We start from the raw sequence: 21,129 nt of genomic DNA on the forward strand, positions 1-21,129 counted from the left end.
ATTTATATATATAAAATAAAATAGGTTCTTTGGGGTCAGAATTGCATGAAAAAATATTTGTGAATTTTTAGAAATGACCTTAGAAGCCTTACATAAAACAAAATGTTTTACGGCAACAACATTTTGTGTAACGAAATTTGCAACTTTTATATTACGCAAATATATTGTTTTATTAGGTTAGAACTCGGTCGATAATCCAGCATCCCCTTAATATTACTATAGTCGTTCCTCACGTCTCTCTCACGTCAATGTATAAAGTGTTGGAGAATAATAAATGTAAATTTTTAAGTTTATAAATTTTTTTTTAGAAAAAAGTCACATTTTAAAACTTCCAAAAATCAATTCTTCTCGATTGTTGAGAGACCAATAATTTTGTACTATCGTTGAAAATAAAGTGTTCTTTTCGAGATCGAGTTTTTGAAATATAATTTATTGTCCGTGTAGTAAGTTAGTAGTAAGAAAAACTGGCCGATTTACGTTACGCATGTTACATTCGTAAAATCTTTCCTGAAATTCCTTTCCATACGAGAAGTCCACCGACGCCGCTATCACGATTACAGTACCGGCTTGATTTATGTTCGTCCTTGGCAAACAACAAATCCACGCGCGCGTCTCTCGCGACGAATTTCTGGATAATAGCTACCGCAAAGTCGGTGTCGCGCAAGTTGCGGTCGTCGAAACAGCGAGGTTCGAACGACGCTAACAAGACTAACATCCGCGCGAAAGTCGCCCGGCAAAGCGCACCCGGATGCGTCTCCACGTCTACGTATCTACGTCCTTTAGTTCTCTTGTAGAATGTGAATTAGTGCCTTTCAGCCGAAATATATGGAAAGAGAGGGCGGAGTACAGAGAGATGTGGCGGAGCGAGTCGATAGGTTTGCGGCGGCTTACGACCGTAAAACACGGCGGAATATCGTGCACGAAATTGCGACTCGAGATCTTGATCTAAAACTACAAAGACGACTATCAAGAGAAAGGAGGGAGGGAGAGAGAGAGAGAGAGAGAGATTATCGCGCGGAAGACATCGGCTACATTCATCGTAACGATCCAAGTCCACGATATATATGTCATTGTAGTACCTCTCTCTCTCTCTTCAATGGGGCAACTTTTAAATGAAGATAGGAAGTTATTAAAGTCCCTGAAACGTTTTAGACCTTTTACGAGAGACTTGTTCTCTTCAATCCCGAGCTCTTTAAAATCTTATTAGGGTACTTGACCGTAATACGGTGCGAGCGATACATCTGACAGCCGTCAGTCACGACGAGCCGTACAAATAGCGTGTTTTTCTTATGGATCTAAATATGTATATTATTTCAAAAATTGTTTATTATTTCAATTCTCAAAGAGAGAGAGAGAGAGAGAGAGAGAGAAAGAAAGAGAAAGATTTTTAAAATCTTTAAATAAATTTTAATTCCTTCTATTCAACAAACTTTTGAAAATTTGTTCAATCGACGGATGTCGCTCTCTTGCAATGTATTTTTGTAACAAATAGAAAGAATTGAAATTTATTTAATGATTCTAAAACTAGAAACTTGAAACTTTGAAACGCTTATTTATTGATCTTATTTCGATTATTTTTAAAGTTGCAACTACTTGAAAATTGGCTTTTTTTTTATATGAAGGAAAGTAGCCCTCTAATTTTTTTGCAAGTGTATTATATATTTTTCTAAGCAACTATGGTAGGAGTCGAGTAAATTTATTATCATAACGATGATTATCGCACGAAATATACCGTACATACATATATTCGATGTCTGATGAATATAAAAAAAAAAGCGGTAACGTGGTAATTTTACCATGTCGGTAAAAAACGCGGCGCGATATACATGTATATAAATTAGACAATAAAAATTAATAGGCTACTACATGTACCTGTACCTGTCTGTGCTATCGAGACCACAAACTGTGCAGATATCCGTTCGTCTGTGACCCAAATACGTAATTATCTTTTCGCGTGGCACGACCTTGGACAAACCAAGTCTAAACTGGGCCATGTCTCTGTATCTGACCAGGTTCACTTGCGACGAGTCACCTGTTCGATCGTTTGCGGCTTTCTACCGCGAAAGTTCAAGGAACCCGAGAACGGAGGATATAATTCCTTCAAGATCGATCCAGTTCTCTCTAAAGAAGAATAAACGTTCGATTAGAGAAATATCTATTACCGAGGGATAACGGAGCTGATGATGCGAGATGACTTTTGAGGCTGACGTTTTCAAGAGAACCGTAGACAAATTCGTTCAAGGCGAAGAAAAAGCAAGAGAGATAAATGGAAATATTGCCGTTTGTGGACTCTACCAAGAACAAAAGAAGATACGCCACCGGCTAATCACCCTCAGGTAAACTCGCGGCCGGCCCGGCGATCATCCCCCCTCTTTCACCGCCGCCCCTTCCAACCCTCCGTCAACTGGGACGCCGACCTAGTTAGTTCACCTGCAGACACACAGTGCCAACACACCCAGATGCAGATCTGCCGGCGCAAAACATACCATTCTGGTAGATATACGCACGCGTACATACAGGTTAGGTTAGGTTTATAGAGATATTCAACTGGAGGAATTAAATGTGTTTTCTTTACACTAATTGATTCGTCTCATTATTCTGTGCATAAAAGTATTGGGGTAAGATAATCGAGAAATGAATATTTTACAAGATATCTTGTATTTTATGTCAAAATATTGCAACTTTGAAGTCTTATAACTCGAAAAGTCTTTAATGAAAAAACATTTTATCATAGTGTTTTGGAAAGCTCTTAAAGTCAGCTACAAAAATATGTAACAAAAAATAGGGGGTGCCATTTAAAAAAATTGAGGTAACCTTCACGTGACCTTCAAATGACTCTTCAAGATCAGACCAATGGTACCATCTTATGGCCCCCTCGAAACCATACAACTTTTGCCTGAAACATTTTTCTCTCCTAGGCTTGATTTTCGAGATATTCAACTGGAGGAATTAAAATGGGGCACCCTGTATACTTTTTCTTTGCGACACACGCAGAAAATCCTTCATCCGATAAAAAGGGCTACGAACTCTTCCTTATTCCTTTCGTATTGATATCACGCGCGTGGACGTATAATCTTACTGCGCGACTCATTTTCAATGCACGCAGTCGGTTATTTTTCGGACAATATTACAACGACCCTTGACGAAATCGAACAAGTGGAATAACATTTTTTTTTCATGTCAACATCGTATTCAAAGAGATATTATTACATGGTTTAACAAAAACTCAAGTAAAAAAACTATTATTGCATATAGTTTTTTATGCTCGCTCAATAATTTGATTTTTCAAGGAAATTTATTACAGTTTTGATTAAAATGAGTTATTTTAATTTACACAAAAGCACATAAATATAATATATATATATATATTTCTTTATTTGTTTTAATATTAGATTTGTATTCATCAAAAATAAAAACTCTAGTAACTAGTAATATATATATCTCTCCTCTCTATTGCGAAAGTCTTATTATGTCGTCATCTTTGCAACAAATCTTTTTTAAAAATTAAAATTTTAATTAATAAACTAATAGCAAATTTATAGAAAAATTAATAAAATAGTTTTCTGACAATAGAAATAATTTTGAATAAAAAATAAAATACATTGAAACAGCTTTTTACAACGTTAAACTTTTCAAAATTTCAACGCAAATACGAGTTATTGTTAGAGGTCAGAATTGCATTTTCAACATATTATTATTAAAAAAAATATTTTTGGTTGAACTAAATCGTTAAAAAACAACAGAGATAACTCGACCGCGATCGTGTCAAATTAATCGGTGAAGGAGTTCTCATCAATCAACCCCATTGTCACTAAAAGACGAAGTCGCATCTTTGGAAATGAGCTTGCGAGAAAAATCGAAAATCATATTTATCGGATGCATCGCGACGATATGCAAAGTAGAGAAGAATAAACGCGCGCGGAACGTCGCGGAGAGGGTAGAACGATGAGTCGCTAACGGGGTCGAAGTCGAGGGGGGGGTTGGAGTTTGATCGGCCGATGTAGGCCAGGCGAGAGTGTTGGCCTCTCTCTCGCCTTGACATGAATACAGGTTATACGGATCTCGGTTTGGGTCAGGTTATCGGTGTACTGCGCTTTTGAAATTCTACGAAGTGACGGACTTATTCGCAAGATGAATTCACAAGGTGGACAACACACGCGTCCGATTGAACCAGGCATAGTTCAAGGACTACGCACATCGTCCGGGGAGGAAGAGAAAATTTTTCCCGCACCAGATCCTTCTTCTTTAAGGACCTTCCTCTTGAGCCAACTTGCTTTCTCGGATCTTTGGATTCTCGGCTAAGATTAGAGAGAGGATTATCGTAGAGCTCCGCTGTACTTTATACCGCGCTGTAGAATTAACAGATGAGTTTTCTAGAACCGGGTGAAGTTTACTTTCGTCTAGCTTTATATATAATTTTGGCACGAGCTACGTTTGGCAAGATCGGCTTCTTTCCAATTTTTAAACATCAAAGTGCGAACTTGCAAATTTGCATACATTGCGGTTTGTGTGGAATGGTAAATCTGCAAGTTATACAGACGATTTACATACAGTCAAGATGATCGCGTGATCTATTTCGCACTATCGTGTACACGTGAGATTATTCGACTCCATTTATATAACTCGACGTATATAAAGCGTTTCAGAATGATATACAGGAGGAATCCCCCTCGGAGAATCTCTAATCTTAATTTTAAAGTTAGATTCTTCGCTGAAATCGAGTTCCCTTTACGAAAATCCAATCGGGCACTTCGTGTGGGACGTAAATCATTTTTCTTACAAAGTTTAACTAACAAATTATCTTTGTTTACAATATATTTTGTATTGTTTAGTTTTAACAAAGAAATTTTTGAATAAAAAAAATTTTTTTAAATGTATAAAAAATATATCTAATATTGATTAAAAGCTAAATTGACCTATATCTCACTTTGCAACAAATCTATTATCTCCAATTCATCTGTAAAAGTATATGAATGTTTAAACATTTCTAATTAAGAACAAATCAATGTTAAATTGTTTTAAAAAATCTGTCTTTATAAAATTAAGGCCAGGATTGTCGATATTTCACAATTATATTTCACAAGATGACGAATCTGACAGTAAACAACGGAAATGAAAAATATTGTTAACAAGAAAGAAAAATTTACGCAGAATTTACACGTTGCACCCGAAATTGAATAAGGTCGATTAAAAATTTTTCATTTACGATATTTTCCTCGTTCGCCGAGAACGTATATCGAATCGCACAACGCGCCTCAGATGTGTCAATGTGACATCACGCATTGTCCGCTTAATGGCGCATTTATAATTATACTGCGACTTGATGGCGACATTTGGTGCTCACATTCGATTATAAGACGATACCAGTTGTGTACACCGCGTCGGATCTATGTGTTCCAGCTGAGGAAACATTATGACGTTATTTTTCATTTCTTACCAAGCTGCATTTATTCGGCCGGAAATTGTACTAAAGTCATGATCAGTTCTTATACTCTCTTTGCAAAAAAAAATTAAAAAAAAATATATATATATATATAAATCAACTTTTGTTCCACGTTCTGACATAATATAGCCGTTGAACAAATGTACGTAAACGTCAAATTAACAAACGTTCAAATTAATACTGTTTCTCACAACCAGTCGTTAATATTCTCCCGTTATTAGTCAACAACAACCGTTCGAATGAAAATAATAATTATACTTCGTACAAAGCAAATGCGCTTCTCTCCTTTATCTCGACTCAGTGCTCTGTCTCTCTTACACAAGTCTCGCGATTTATCGAACAGCGTTGCTGGTAGAAAATTAATTTTAACTCCTTTAGAAAACAGACGAGTCTATACTTAATGAAAATGTCAATAAGACGTTTATACAATAAATATCTCAATCCAATTTTAAAGCTTAATTTATTAACGATATTAGACATATATATATATAGTAAAAACTGATTCTAGATCGTTTAAAAATAAACGAGTCGATAAAAGATGAGAATAACAGGTTGTACACATCGAATATAAATCTTTTTTGCGATTCAACTTTATAGCCTCACTCGATTTATTAATAGTATGACTTATGTTCAGCTAATTTTGTTCTCTCCATAGCGCGCGCCCTGCAAATGCTAATGTAAGTACTTGACATAATAGAGCTGATATATATAAAACTTTCCGTGTGCTCTATCGACAAGTATAGCTACCAGTTACATCATAGACTAGAGAAGTAGACACAATCGCGCAACGGCGACATCGAGGTCTGCAAACAGCAGGAAAATGCTCGGTAAATAAGCAAACAAAGTTGAGAAACTTCCGAAATTACGCTCTAATCGATAACATGTTACAGCAGCACCCGATATCAATCGAATTACCAGTAAAGCAATTTTGTTGTATCGAAATTTATTTCTTTCGCTGTAAATACTGTAAATGTATCGAAACATAAAAACTTTACAGTTGCAGTGAATAAACTAATTACAATGATTGTTGGTCCATTTCGATCGCCGATGAAATAATGTTTATTGTACTTGTTGTTTCTGAAATAATGCGTATCAGTTAATTGGTTATATTAAACATGGCTAAAAATACTAACAATAAGATAAAAATATATATGATGTATATAATTGTCTTGTCTATAAATATTGTAAGTTTTTCTCTTGGCAATATTATTTTTCAATTGTTATATTGTGCGATTTTATTGACTAAATAACAAAAAATATATTTGTTGTATTAATAATTGATAATGTTACATCTGCAAGAAACACACATTGACATGTATCTGTTATTGAAAAATTTAATATTTAGAATAAATAATTAATTTTGAATTTTTTGTGAATTATTTTCCATTATTTAAAATATGCGCGAAAGAGGTTTTCTCGATACTATAAAATATATCATTTACTTAATACAACTTTAACCTAAATACTAAAATGAGTTACGATAAAATTTTTATTATTTTTATAGATTTTATATTTAGTTAAGAATCAAAAAGTTAATAATATTTATTATAATAATTTATGTTACATTTTTCAAGTTTATATTTATATTTAAAGATTTATTACGAATGGATATTAGTAAACTTTTCGAATTTATAATTTTTATTCCTATTATTTAATAATTTGAAAATTATCAATTCTCTACCCTACGCCTTTGTTTTCTTTCGTGTACTTGCAAATTCAAAATTGAGGTAACCTATTTTTTCGCGCTTTTAAAGTTCGGTTTCTATCTTCGTTTTCTTTCTTTGCCTTATACATATATAATTGACGTAACCCCGTTTTCTCTTACAAATCCATAATTGAAGTAATCTATTTTTAGTGTTTCCACGACCGCGGATGGCTTCTTAAGCATTCAACATGAAACGGGAAACGAAGGGTTCAAACGAGAACGTGACACGCGGATTTTGTTCAAGTGATGTCAATGAACGGTAAAGGCTGTTAATAGTTGTACCTACGTCGCGCGAAAGAAAAGGGGAGGAGGCGCGAAAATGCTATCCAGAGAGGGTAGGAGAGAGCGCGAAAGAAAGAATCGCATCGGAAACCGGCGGACCATCGAGTTCTACTTTCCGAGCTCGGGGTGAGCGAGTCCCGGTGGGTGCAGGTGGAGGGTGCGGGAGGCGGTCACTTCGGGGCGTTCACCCTGTGCTACACACGTACACGACCTCATCGTATACTCGATACACCCGTTTACCGCATTTCTGTGTGCATATATATGGCTCCACGACTATCTAGAGCGCCGCACTTCGACAACATTCGTGAAATGCCTCTCCGCCCTTTGTCGTCGCCAACCGTAACAAATCGGACTCTGCACAGTGTTTTACGACGTAATCTTGGATACAAAAATGGAGAGTTTAGTAGTTGCGCGTAGCATCGACGATACTTGCGATATTACTCCAATAAAAATCGATATAATCACATATAAATACATTACGCAAAAAATTGAAGGGCCACTTTCTTCCATACAAAGAAAAGGTCGTTTAAAAGTAGTTTACAACTACTTGGAAATTGGCCTCCTTAAAAATAATCGAAATAAGATCGATAAAAAAGCCACTCAAATTTTGCTTTAATAATGAACATCTCGACGAAAAAAAATCATAGAATATTCATTAAAAAAAGAAATTAAATCTAATCTAAAATTCTGCTCTTTAACACCCAATTAATAAAATGGTGCTAGGATTTTTTTTAATTTGGTATTCTTTATTACAATGAAATTTTGTAACAAATAGAAAGAATTGAAATTCATTTAACGCTTCTTTTTTATATCGAAAAACGTGACCCTTTAATTTTTTTGTGTAGTGTATATAAACATGTTTTCTCATTTTGTCAAATTTTACTTTTGTTGAAAAAATACGATAATTAATCTTTTTCTTGTAATTATTTTTCCTGTATATGCGGACGGAACTGGAATGGACAAGTGTAGAAAAATACATTTTAAATATAGTTATGTACATTTACTAATATACGTAGTTATTAATTATTTATTATGTGATTAATAAATATAGACTGGGAGATTAAAAGGGTTAGGGTAAAGGGTAGGGGAGGGAAAATGAAAAAAGGCGATAATTGGTCTTTGCTACGTCATGTCGTGTCGCGTTGCGTCGTGTATCGCTCCGCGCAAAACGAACGAAATTTATGCCGAGTGGATTTCCATGACCGTGATTTACTAGCTCGTCGACGAAGGACCTTAAATCTAGTCGCGCGTTGCGGCCGTTCACCGGGGCCGAAGAACGTTTCTCCGATGGCAATACCACCCAGGAGGCGGGCCTTGATTAACAATGGTGCAGTTTTGTATCGCCACTTTATTAGAACAATTTGTAACTCGAGGTTCTCTGAGACGCGAAGAGCATGTCGAGGAAAACACTCGTCACTTTGCAACCACCTCGGAAAAACGATCCGCTTCGAGTACCCCATTAAAACAATCGCCGTCCTCTCTCTCTCTCTCTCTCTCTCTCTCTCTCTCTCTGTTTCTCTTTACCATGACTCAAAGCATAATTAATGGCGCTTCCATTACAAAATTAATGTTGTGGCAACCAATTTACTTATGTCTTGCTCAAGGGCGAAAGCGATTTGCCAGAACAAGAATCTCCCAAGTAGCACATATTCGTTTCAAAAACGTTTTAGAACCGGCTTTTGAAAACGTTTCTGATTGGTTAAAATGTCCACTTAAAAAACGTTAAGGAAAACATCATTTTCTAACAAAAAAAAACGTTTAAGAAACTGTCAAAATACGGTTTTTTTCCTTTATTTGTGAAAAATTTGTTTATTTACAGATTCAATAAAATAATGCATATATGGATATAACCCATCTATTTTCATCATGTTCTGAATCTCTTTGTCGAGATTACATCACAAGTCAAACTGACAAAAAAGACATAATTTAAATTGTACTTTTAGTACCTGTTCTTTTAGGCTTTATATACATGTTATGAAAACTTGAATACGAGTTAAGTTTAAACACGCCACGTAGCGGCAAACAAAAGAACACGTATATTATAAAATAGATCTTTTTTGTCTTGTCGAAAAGATGATCAAAAAGACATCTTTTCGTCGACTTAAAGTAATTATGACTTTTAGAAGACATCTTTTAGACATCTTTTAGTTTTCTGTGCTATCTGGGGATCGTCTTAATAAGTATAGTCTTAATAATGTGTATATATATAATTTTGAATTAAAAAATTAATTTTTGTTCTATTTATAGAAACGTAAAAAATACGTTTCTTAAAGCATGATTTTAAAAATGTTTCTGTTGAAACGTTTCTTATTGGTGCTTGACGGTTAAAAAATATTGGATACGTTTAGAAAACGTTTGTAAAACGAACATATACTACCTGGGCTCTTTCGTGATGAAGTGGCTAAAGCGCAAGTTCTTATCATACTCATATCAAAGTACGAGATATTCCAAATTCCTAAAAAATGAAATAATAGCCAAACAATTCTAAAGTCATGTTATTTCAATAATTGTCAAATGAGAAAATACAATTTTTTAAATAATTTTTTTAAAATGTTTCATCTAAAAACGCGATTTATATTAAATACGTTATATTTATTTAAATATAATGTTGTAGACTACATTGCGAGAGAATCAATGAAGCAGAGAAGTATTAAAATAAAATTCTACAATTTTTTTCGACCAAACAGACTTTGTTCACTTTCTGTACCAAGCTGCAAAATTCCGTCAGTGTTTCGATTGTATTTACGTGTCGAGCGGATGCTCTCTCTCCGAACGCAAGTAATTCGATTTATCATGTCGTTTAATCCAGAATCCCGCGATCGTTGTCGCTTTCCATGTCAAAGCGAATGAGAACGCACGCATGCATATATCGATAAATACTTTATGTATATCATAAACGTGCCATAAACGTTCGATAAATATACATCTTGAGGATGTTCTTGAGTGAGATGAAAATATGTTGTATTTAAATATTTACATAATAGACAACGTAATACGCAGTTGGTGTTTAAAATATTTCAAATAATTATAACATTTATTTTTATCTCCAAACAAACGGTCAGAGTCATTAATGTCATTGATGTCATCGTTATTTGTTTTCTCTTTATATACAGAGTAATTCATAAATGCGCATAAATTTTTAAGTTTATTTTAAGAGGTAAATGTACATAAAAAATAAAACAAGTAAAATAATGTTATTTGAACATGGATCGTACATACCATAGTTTCTGAGTTATGAAAGATTAAAAGGACTCGGAAATGCACTCGAAGCGTCCGCCTTGTGTTTCAACATGTGTACGTTACGACACGCCTTAATATTGAATCCCCTCGCTCGTTGAAAAATACCAGGCGTCGTTCGAATTGTTTCGAATTCATTTCGTATTTTTTCTTGAAAATTGTGAACATTATCGATTGCTGTAATATATATAATGAATTTTAAATAACCCAAAAAATAAAAGTCTAATTTGTCCGTTATATAGCCAAAAAAGTCCACCTCGCCCTCGAGCCATCGATTTAGAAAGAAATTGTTTAAAAATATTTGGAAAAATACTAAAAAAATTAAAGGGCCACTTTCTTCCACAAAAAGGCCAATTTTCAAGTAGTTGCAACTTTCTTAAAAATAATCAGAAGAAGGTCAATAAAAAAGTGTTTCAAAGCTTCAAGTTTCTAGTTTTAGAATCTTTAAATGAATTTCAATTCTTTCTATTTGTTACAAAATTACATTGTAAGAAACGATGTCGATTGAACATATTTTTTAAAAGTTTGTTCAAGAATATCGAATTAAAAAAAAATCCTAGCACGATTTCACTAATTGGGTGTTAAGGAGCAGAGTTTTAGCTTTAATTTCTTTTTCCAACGAATGTTCTATGATTTTTTTTCGCCGAGATATTCATTATTAAAGCAAAATCGAGCTACTGACTTTGAACGCTTATAACTAGTAAGAAAATGGTTGTACAATAATCCTTAAAAAAGCAATTTAAAGAAAAAAGTTGGCATTTTAAAATGCTCCTATTGTTTTTTCAATTATTATTTATTTTTAAAGCCTAATTTTTACTTAAAAATCAAGTAAAATTTGCACTTTCATCTTTTTTTTTTTAATTCAATGAAAGAACGAAAAACCAAAATTTTCATGAATTCTATAACATTTACAAGTAAAAAGCATTCCAGTTACATGGTAAAAAACATTTTGTATTTTGGTTGAAATTTTATTGTGTAGAAATTTTTGTGTTAAATTTTTAACATACTCTTATGTTAATATAACATACTATCGTTATGTTATTTTACCTTTTCTGCATATTCACCGTTTCTAAGAGTTAAAACAACACAATTAACAAGTAAATCTTACAGTAATTCACATTTTTGTGTTAATTTTTTACATATTATTTGTGTTATTTGTTTACATATTTGCCTTTTACTAAATTAACGTTAAAATTAGAGTAGATAAATTGGGACGAGAAATGTGTTAAATTTAACACAAAATTTTTTACCGTGTAGTACATTCAAGTTTTACGAGTAAAAAGCATTCCAGTTACTCGTACAAAAGGCCAGAGTGTTAAGTTTTTTTTCTGTACATTTCAAAAAACTTAAATTAATGATTATTGTGCGACTATTTTTTCACTAACTATAAGCGTTCAAAGTCAATAGTTTGATTTTGCTTTAATAATGAATAGCTCGGCAAAAAAAAACATGCAACATTCTTTAAAAAAAAGAGACTAAAACTGTTTAACACCCAATTAATGAAATCATGCTAGGATTTCCTTTAATTCGGTATTCTTGAACAAATTTTTGAAAAAATTGTTCAATCGGCCGACATCGCTTTCTTACAATGTAATTTTGTAACGAATAGAAGGAATTAAAATTTATTTAAAGATTCTAAAATTTTAAATTTTGAAACGCTTTTTTATTGTTCTTATTCCAATTATTTTTTAAAAAGTTGCAACTACTTGAAAATTAGCCTTTCTTATATGAAAGAAACTGGTTTATTTTTTTTGCGTAGATTATATTGTCGTACATTTTTAAATCAGCCTGTATATTAGCATTCAAAAATTATTCAAAAATCTCATTTATCAAGAAAACCTCTACGACGTCCAACATACCTACTCTCGGAATGAAAATTCCACTATTCTGTCGCTATTTCAAGTAGCTATTCGTAAAAAGCGCAATTTTCCCTAAGATATTTTTTAAGCGCGCACGTACATCTATCTCTATCGTGCCCGTAAATCGTTTTCCTCTCCTCCTCCGTAAGAGAGCATAAATTAAACGCGGTACTCATAGAAATGAAATTGCTTCTCGAAAGAGAGAGAGAGAGAGAGAGAGAGAGAGAGAGAGAGAGAGAGAGAGAGAGAGAGAGAACCGTCATCAACGAGACGTCTCTCGTCTCCGGAAGAAACCAACGAGCGACTTTTAGCGGACTTTTAACTCGCACCTTGCGTTGGAGCTTTATCGGTAACGACCTATTAACACGGTCACCTACACTTCGATGCGCGCGGTCACATTCTACTTTTCGTCTCGTAAATAATTGATGAGCAGCAGCAGCAGCAGCAGCAGCAGACTATACCAGAATCAATAGAACGAAATTCCTCTACGTATTCTACGAACGAAAATGAAACCGACGCCTGATTGTCATTCCTGACACAAATATACATTGGACATGTGAATATGTAATGTCATAACGAGTTCTTGTCGCGACGATTGTCATTCGAGTTTTTAAAAACATACGCGACATTCTCGACGCGTCTTTTCAGTCACATGACTGAAAGATTAGTCGGAACAAAGCGAGTAAACAGCTCTGTGTTAAAGCTCGGCGCATTGAAAATTCCTCTCACTCTTTCTTCTTTAGAATTTGCGTTTCTAGACGCAACCTGCACATCTGATCAAGTGTAGGTCCGATGTAAAGAATGCAGTTGAAATGCAGCATTCTTTCCATCAGATGTTTGAGCAATCAATTTCATTATGCCAGCAATATGATCTAACCTAGGATATGCCTGACCGATATGTTGGACTACCAAGAAATTATTAATTTAACGAAAAATTAACGCTCGCGAAGCTGCTTCTTCCGCTGAAGACAATCAGTCAACAGAAAATGTCTGATGTGCGTCTCAAGGTCGAACGCGACAAACGGTAGCCAAATCGATCGTCTATCAAGAAAAGTCGTTGCCACGACGGCGATAAAACTCAAGACGGCCCGCTGATCGCGGATTAATCGAGCGGACGTTCCTAACACTAGCTCGAGTATAGATCGAGAAATCTCCCGGCGCAGGCCTAATAACGCATTTCCGATAACTACCGATAAAACGCAATCGCCGACAGGAAGCGAAACGAAATGTGACCGTAAACACGCGCCTTTTACGACACCCAGGATTACGATCGCGCGTCTTAGAATCATGCGCCTTGCTACCGTAATTATGGAAATGTAGCTGCGTATATCATGCGACCGTATACCTGTACATTTAACTCGCGCGAATTGTTACAAGAGATGTGTTACATCGCGCAACGCCGCCAGCGTTATGAATTTCTAACGCAAATAAACACACAATAAAATAAATAAATATATTATAATAATATATTAATATAATTTATATACAGGGTGTCCCATATTAATTCCTCCAGTGAAATATCTCGAAAAATATGGAAAATTCGAAAAAATGTTTCAGACAAAAGTTGTATGGTTTCTAGGGGAACATAAGATGGTGCCATCAGTTTAACCTTGAAGAGTCACATGAAGGTCACGTGAAGGTCATTTTGAATTTCTTAAATGGAACATCCTATATATTTTTGCATATTCTTGTAGCTTATCTCGAGAGCTTTCCAAAACACTATGATAAAATGTTTTTTCATTAAACACTTTTCGAGTTATAAGGCTTCAAAGTTGCAATATTTTGACATAAAATACAAGATATCTCGTAAAATATTCATTTTTCGATTATCTTACTCTAATACTTTTATGCACAGAATAACGAGACAAATCAATTGGCGTAATTAAAACACATAATTATGGTAAAGTAAAAATGTGTAACTGCTAGCTGCAAATTCAGATTTTTTCTCAAAGATAACTATGTGTTTTCTTTACACCAATTGATTCGTCTCATTATTCTGTGCATAAAAATAGGGGGTGCCATTTAAAAAAATTGAGGTAACATTCACGTGACCTTCAAATGACTCTTCAAGGTCAGACCAATGGTACCATCTTATGGCCCCCTCGAAATCATACAACTTTTGCCTGTAACATTTTTCTCTCCCAGGCTTGGTTTTCGAGATATTCGACTGAAGAAATTAAATTGGGACACCCTGTATATATATTTAAATATACAATATTTAAATGTATATATAAATTGTATTAATATATGATATATATATATATATATATATATATATATAATATATATCAAAAAAATATATGCGTAATTGTATCTTTTTTTTTCGCTGGCAAATATGTATGACATACGAGTAGGTGTGGCAAGAAGAGCGTTCGCACATGATTGGTCGCACGTATAACACATTTACTTTACACGACATTGGCACGTATGGTATGCATTAAAATTTGCAAATTTATTCACTCTTTTAAATACTTATACATCATATAAGTTAAAAGATAACGGAAAGGAATTTTACATGATAATATCTTATGTAAGAAATTAGTAGTTCAAACATATTAATCAACTCTGATAAGTTACATGTGTAAGGTCGAAAAGAAAAAATTAGATATTTTATGGATACATATTTGATAGTCTCAATTAATTAACTAAACTCTTTCTCTCTCTCCCTCTAAGTTATTCGTTAACTCTTTAATTAATTTATCGACTATATTTTTTCAACATTTTAAATATTGGGTATAAATCTTTAAAAAAATAGTTCAAAATAATTTAAATGAAATTTCATCCTCAGATATCTCATTTAAAATTAAAGCTAAAAATTTAATAGCGTACTGCTAGTTGAAGTTAAAATTTACTCAAATATCATTTACATATATTTACATACGAAGTTAATCTGTAATTAATTTTTCACAGCTTGGTTTATTATTAAAAGAAAAAAAAACAGCGCAATTACAATGCGAATTAATTGAAAGTCCTTGTAATCGCAGGCGTTTAAGTCGGCTATACGATTTGCAGGAGAAGTTACATCGGTTACGATTCGTTGATTTTCTAAAGAGCAGTACTAGGCGCTGGTTTTTTTTTTTTTTCTTTCTTTCGTGTGCCAGCCGCGTGATTCTGTTCATGGAAATGCAAATACGCCCCGTTTGTTTGCTCAAATTGCGATCGGTGCCGTAAGTCTGCTGTCTGTTTGCGCTGCCTCGTAACTTGGCCATATACATTGTTCTTCAGTACTTTGTCTATATCATCCACACATAATGTCTAAATTCGCACGTAATTTGCTCGATTTTCGTATGCCTCGCCTTACAACATTCTCTCTATTATCCTTCCATTATCCAAGAGCGATCCGAGTCTTGAGAATTGGATGGCGCGATCAAGCCTTGCCCCGAGTGCGAATAACAGCCGAGAGAAAGAACAAGAGGGGGAGAGAGACGCAAAGAGATCGATTCGGTAATACGAAGGGAGTGCACCACTTTTCCCTTGACTTAAAATCCTTTGCTGGGGAGGCTGCAATAATGAATCAGAATGTACGGATTATACGCATCGCGATGACAACTTAATTGCCCTTGAGACTCTACCCTCCTTCAAGTGGAGAGTACACTCAGCACCGGAGGGTAACTGATAAATATTTTCGTTATGCTCGAAGCAAAAAAAACATTCCTCGAAAATAATTCATAAGTTACGATGGATCCGTGATGGTTGTAGATGTATTGACAAACGTAATAATAAATAATGTAAACGATAATTATAAGTTTCTAAAGTTTGTAAGAGAAACAGATTATGGATACTCACGGACAAAGATGTTGCTCATCAGCGTGGCTGGCAGGCAGAAAACGATCACGAGTACGTCGGCCACCGCAAGATTGACGATAAAAAAATTGGTGACGGTCCGCATGCGAGGAGATCGGTACACGACGGCGATGACGAAACTGTTGCCGATCAAACCGACCACGAAGACGACCACGTACGCGACGCAGTAGACCGCCGACATGGCTATGCTGTGCCTATAGAGCCGATCGGGCGTGTGCTCGCCGATCGCCGATAGATTGGCGATCTCGCTGGCGTTAAACAGCCCGGTGTGGACCTGGTGGTCGTCCATGGTCGCGCGTGGACTCGTCGTCGCGATCGCCTCCGTGATCAGATTGTTGAGATAATCGCCGAGATCGTTCCGCATGTGCGAGGTGCCGGTAGGCGGTGGCGCGACCGACGTCGTGGCCGGCACGTTGTTGCTCCTGCGTCGCGTGTCAACGTCGAACTCGTCCGAGTCCGGTAAACGCAGGGACGCCATCTCCAGGAGAGGAGACGGTGGCTGCAGCATCGGAAACTTGAGTGTAAAGTGACGGATCGACGTTTCGACCATTAGCCGAAACGTTAACGCGGCGTACCGTAGCCTCCTCCGTCGTCGTCCACCTCCTTCTCCTCTTCCTCCTCCTCGTTTTCCTCCTCGGCGCGCTCGCCGTCGTGTCGACGACCCCGACGCCCAACCACGACGACCACGACGCCTACGCGACCTTCCCGGATCGCGAGGCGGCTCGGCGGAAATCGCCTCGTTTCACTCGACTAGCTTCTCTAGACTTCTCTAGGCTTTCCTAGGCACTCGGGGCGCCGTCAACGAAAAAAATACCGATCTGACCTGCAAGCTCGAGAAACTACCGCTCTATCGTCCAGTAATATACGCGACTTCCGGGTTATCGATCAAATGAGAGTAGAGCGGAGAGCTTTTGGCATCAATTTCGAAAAAACGCAAGTTGGGAAACACGCGTGGTCCATCACGTGCGCCAGAGTCTATCCGACTCCACCACCGAGAGACTACGCTCCGGTTCGAAGAGAGCTACGATCGAGGGGGAGTAAAACTCGAGTGATAGCTTCGAGTGTAGATCGAAGAAAAAATTATCAACCAGGTATATCGTCGGGGTCGTCGTGGAAGGAAGGACGACCGGGCGGAGAAAAATGAAAAATCGGGTAGAGTCGAGATCTCTCGTAGATTGCGCCTACTCGGAAATGTGTATTTGCCGCGCGACGTGGACGCCGGATGCTGGAGTGACTCTAAATGAGCCCGCCTTAGAAGACGACCGCGGACTGCCGCGTCGAGATGCACCCGTCGCGGCGAGCTGTCTGACGCGATGCTCGACGACTGCGCAAGCGTTACATCCAAGCGGCACATGCACCCGCATGCGATACGCTCGCGCCGCGACCCATAGAGGTAGGTAGGTAGGTAAATAGGGTACATCGAGCAGAGCAAAACCGGAAAGTGAAAAAAGAGAGTGTATATTCCTAGGCTAGCATCCCCAAGTAGCACATATTCGTTTCAAAAATGTTTCACAAATGTTTCTGCAAAACGTTTTAGAACCGGCTTTCGAAAACGTTTCTGATTGGTTAAAATGTCCACTTAAAAAACGTTAAGAGAAACGTCATTTTCTATAACAAAAAGAAACGTTTAAGAAACTGTCAAAATACAGTTTTTTTCCTTTATTTGCAAAAAATTTGTTTATTCACAGATTCAATAAAATAATGCATATATGGATATAATCTATCTATTTTCATCATGTTCTGAATCTCTTGTCGAGATTACATCACAAGTCAAACTGACAAAAAAGACATAATTTAAATTGTACTTTTAGTACCTGTTCTTTTAGGCTTTATATACATGTTATGAAAACTTGAATACAAGTTATAGTTAAGTCTGAACACGCCACGTAGCGGCAAACAAACGAACACGTATATTATAAAATAGGTCTTTTTTGTCTTGTCGAAAAGATGATGAAAAAGACATCTTTTCGTCGACTAAAATTAATTATGACTTTTAGAAGACATATTTTAAAAAATTACTTTTTTTGTAGGTAGAAAGATATTCTTTTAGACATTTTTTAGCCTTGTCAGAAAGATAACTTAAAAAAGACATCTTTTCGTCATCTTTGAATTTTCTGTGCTATCTGGGGATCGTCTTAATAAGTACAGTCTTAATAATGTGTAAATATATAATTTTGAATTAAAAAATTAATTTTTTTTTTTTTTATAGAAACGTAAAAAAATACGTTTCTTAAACCATGATTTTAAAAATGTTTGTGTTGAAACGTTTCTTATTGGTGCTTGACGGTTAAAAAATATTGGATACGTTTAGAAAACGTTTATAAAACGAACATGTGCTACCTAGGATCCATATCCTCCTGTTCTGTCGAGACAATCTAACCACCGCTCTCTATCATCCGAGACGTCGTGATATACATATACGTTCAGTGATACGTGACTCTTCCGCCCAGATTACTGATAAAATGACAGTAGCAGCGTGATTTATGCGCGATATATATGCGATGTTTACACAGAAGTTAAGAAACAACGGGGTCTATAGTCGTGCGCCAAGGTTAGGTCCATCATACCGAGATCACCCTCTGAAGAGGTGCGATAGAGGGGAGGAAAAATTGGACCGAGTACGAATTTGCATGACTCTTCTCTCTTTCCTCCCCCTCCCTCCCACCCCCCCCCCCGTTTCCGCTGTATCGTTCGCATCGCCGACTCGGCGCCCCGGCGAGACTCTCTTCCGCAAATGACACATTGTTCAACGCTTATTGAACTTGAAACTGTACCGCAGAGAGATGTATCCGTGAAACATGATGATGTATTGTACGAAGGCTCGAGAAAACTGAGCTCTCTGATCGTAGAAGACTGATATCAAACTCTTTGATGTAAAGATATTTAAATCTTAAATATTTATCCCCCTTGTCGAAAAGTTGTAAATACGATTTTATATTTATGTGTGCAGGAGAACATATTTGACAATTGCGGGGCACAATAAAATTATGCTAAGCGTGCAGAGTAGCAATACAAGGTTTCTAATCTTGTAAAAAAATTCTCTAACAATTCCCTGATTTTCCAGGTACTTTTGTTCAAAATTCCAAGCAAAGAGAATATTTTCAAGCGTTTTTAATACAATCTGTTTTGAAATAAATTTGTTTCTTGCATATATTTTTTCATTTATAAAAGGAAAAACGCAGAGGCTCTTAACTTTTTTTAAATTGCATAATTTGTTTGGCTGACTGACTTTGGTGTGAGCGAAGCTGGCGTTTCATTTTGTGGAAACTCACCAATTGTTTAGTTTGGGCTTTATTTTTATTCTAGAGTTTACAAATTAAACAAATAGTTCTGGCCATTAAATCAAATAAATCGCTCGGGCCAAACCGAGACGCCAAATTCACGCGTCTCGCTCTGCCCGACAATTTTTTAACCATTTCTTGCCAGATTTTAGGTGCTTGAGAGTTTCACAACAGTTTCACAAAAAGTTTTATGCATAAAAATTACTAGAATATTAATTGAACAAATTCAATCATCAGATGTATAAATCGAAACGTATTCGAGATGAGACACCGATCCTATTTCGATAGTTTGATCTACTTTAATGAGATTTCGTGTCTGTCTGTAATCACTCTTTAATTTCCAGAGGGAGTTCTATATATAAAAATTATTAGAATATTTATTGAACAAATTATAGATCGAAATAGCTTCTCGGGTAATTTGTATAATTAATTTATTATATACAAACTTTTGATTTTTCCAAATACAAAAGAAATATCTGTAAAGAGTCCAAGTTTTTTTATGTTTTTTCAGGAAATAGATACTCTGCAATAAATGTTGCGATACATTAAACTATTTGAAAAGGAAAATGGAGATAATAAAACGGTGAATCTTTCATAAGAGGACATTTGAGTACAAAATGAATTTTACGGATATCGATGCACTGTAAAAAACCGGATGTTCCATAAAAACTTTCGCATGCTCAAAATTTCCCGTGACGTGTCAGAATCAAAACTAAAATTGTAACTGGCAAGGGACACACATTTACATTTACACAATTTTGACACTGTCAACAAACGAATTTTGTGTCAGTGTTCTGGCGGGAATTCTGTGCCAAAAACTAAAAGTGATGATGTAACTCGAAAGGGACGCGTTTCGTAATACATATTTGTAAGAAGTTTTACGTCAGTCTGCATATATACATGTAATATTTTCTTGTTTTAATTATGTATTTTATATCTGCCTTGTAATATCATTTATTTAATATTTAAATCAATATCTCTAATTGGAATATTTCTATTTAACGATGTAAATACAATATATATATATCTATCTGATACTTGACATTTCAACACTTTTTAAATACATCAGGCGCAAGTATGAAAAAGTATAAAAATAATTTTATCTAAAAAGATTGATTTATATGCAGCTCCAACACTAATAAAAAGAATGAATAAACTTTATAATCAATTTAATGTTTTTGTTTACTTCATATTTACTATTAGTACAATATACTAAATCAGTACCCAGGTAACACATGCTCGTTTTATAAACGTTTTCTAAACGTATCCAATATTTTTTAACCGTCAAGCACCAATAAGAAACGTTTCAACACAAACATTTTTCAAATCATGGTTTAAGAAACATATTTTTTACATTTCTATAAATAGAACAAAAATTAATTTTTTAATTCAAAATTATATATATACACATTATTAAGACTGTACTTATTAAGACGATCCCCAGATAGCACAGAAAATTCAAAGATGACGAAAAAATGTCTTTTTTAAGTTATCTTTCTGACAAGGCTAAAAGATGTC

At 35.4% G+C, this 21,129-nt stretch overlaps 1 protein-coding gene across 2 annotated transcripts in view; it reads right to left on the minus strand.

Annotated features, from left to right (window-relative positions):
* LOC140671450 (SIFamide receptor) overlaps positions 1-17,634 on the minus strand; it is a 69,755-nt gene extending 52,121 nt beyond the window's left edge. For both annotated transcript variants that reach the window (XM_072902751.1, XM_072902752.1), the window contains exon 1: positions 16,313-17,634. In XM_072902751.1, the coding sequence (XP_072758852.1) occupies positions 16,313-16,880 (568 nt within the window). In that variant the 5' untranslated portion in view covers positions 16,881-17,634. The remainder of the gene's footprint in view (positions 1-16,312) is intronic.
* Between the last annotated feature and the right edge of the window lie 3,495 nt (positions 17,635-21,129).

Source organism: Anoplolepis gracilipes, chromosome 11 (genome assembly GCF_047496725.1).
Source record: "Anoplolepis gracilipes chromosome 11, ASM4749672v1, whole genome shotgun sequence".
Classification (NCBI taxonomy): domain Eukaryota; kingdom Metazoa; phylum Arthropoda; class Insecta; order Hymenoptera; family Formicidae; genus Anoplolepis; species Anoplolepis gracilipes.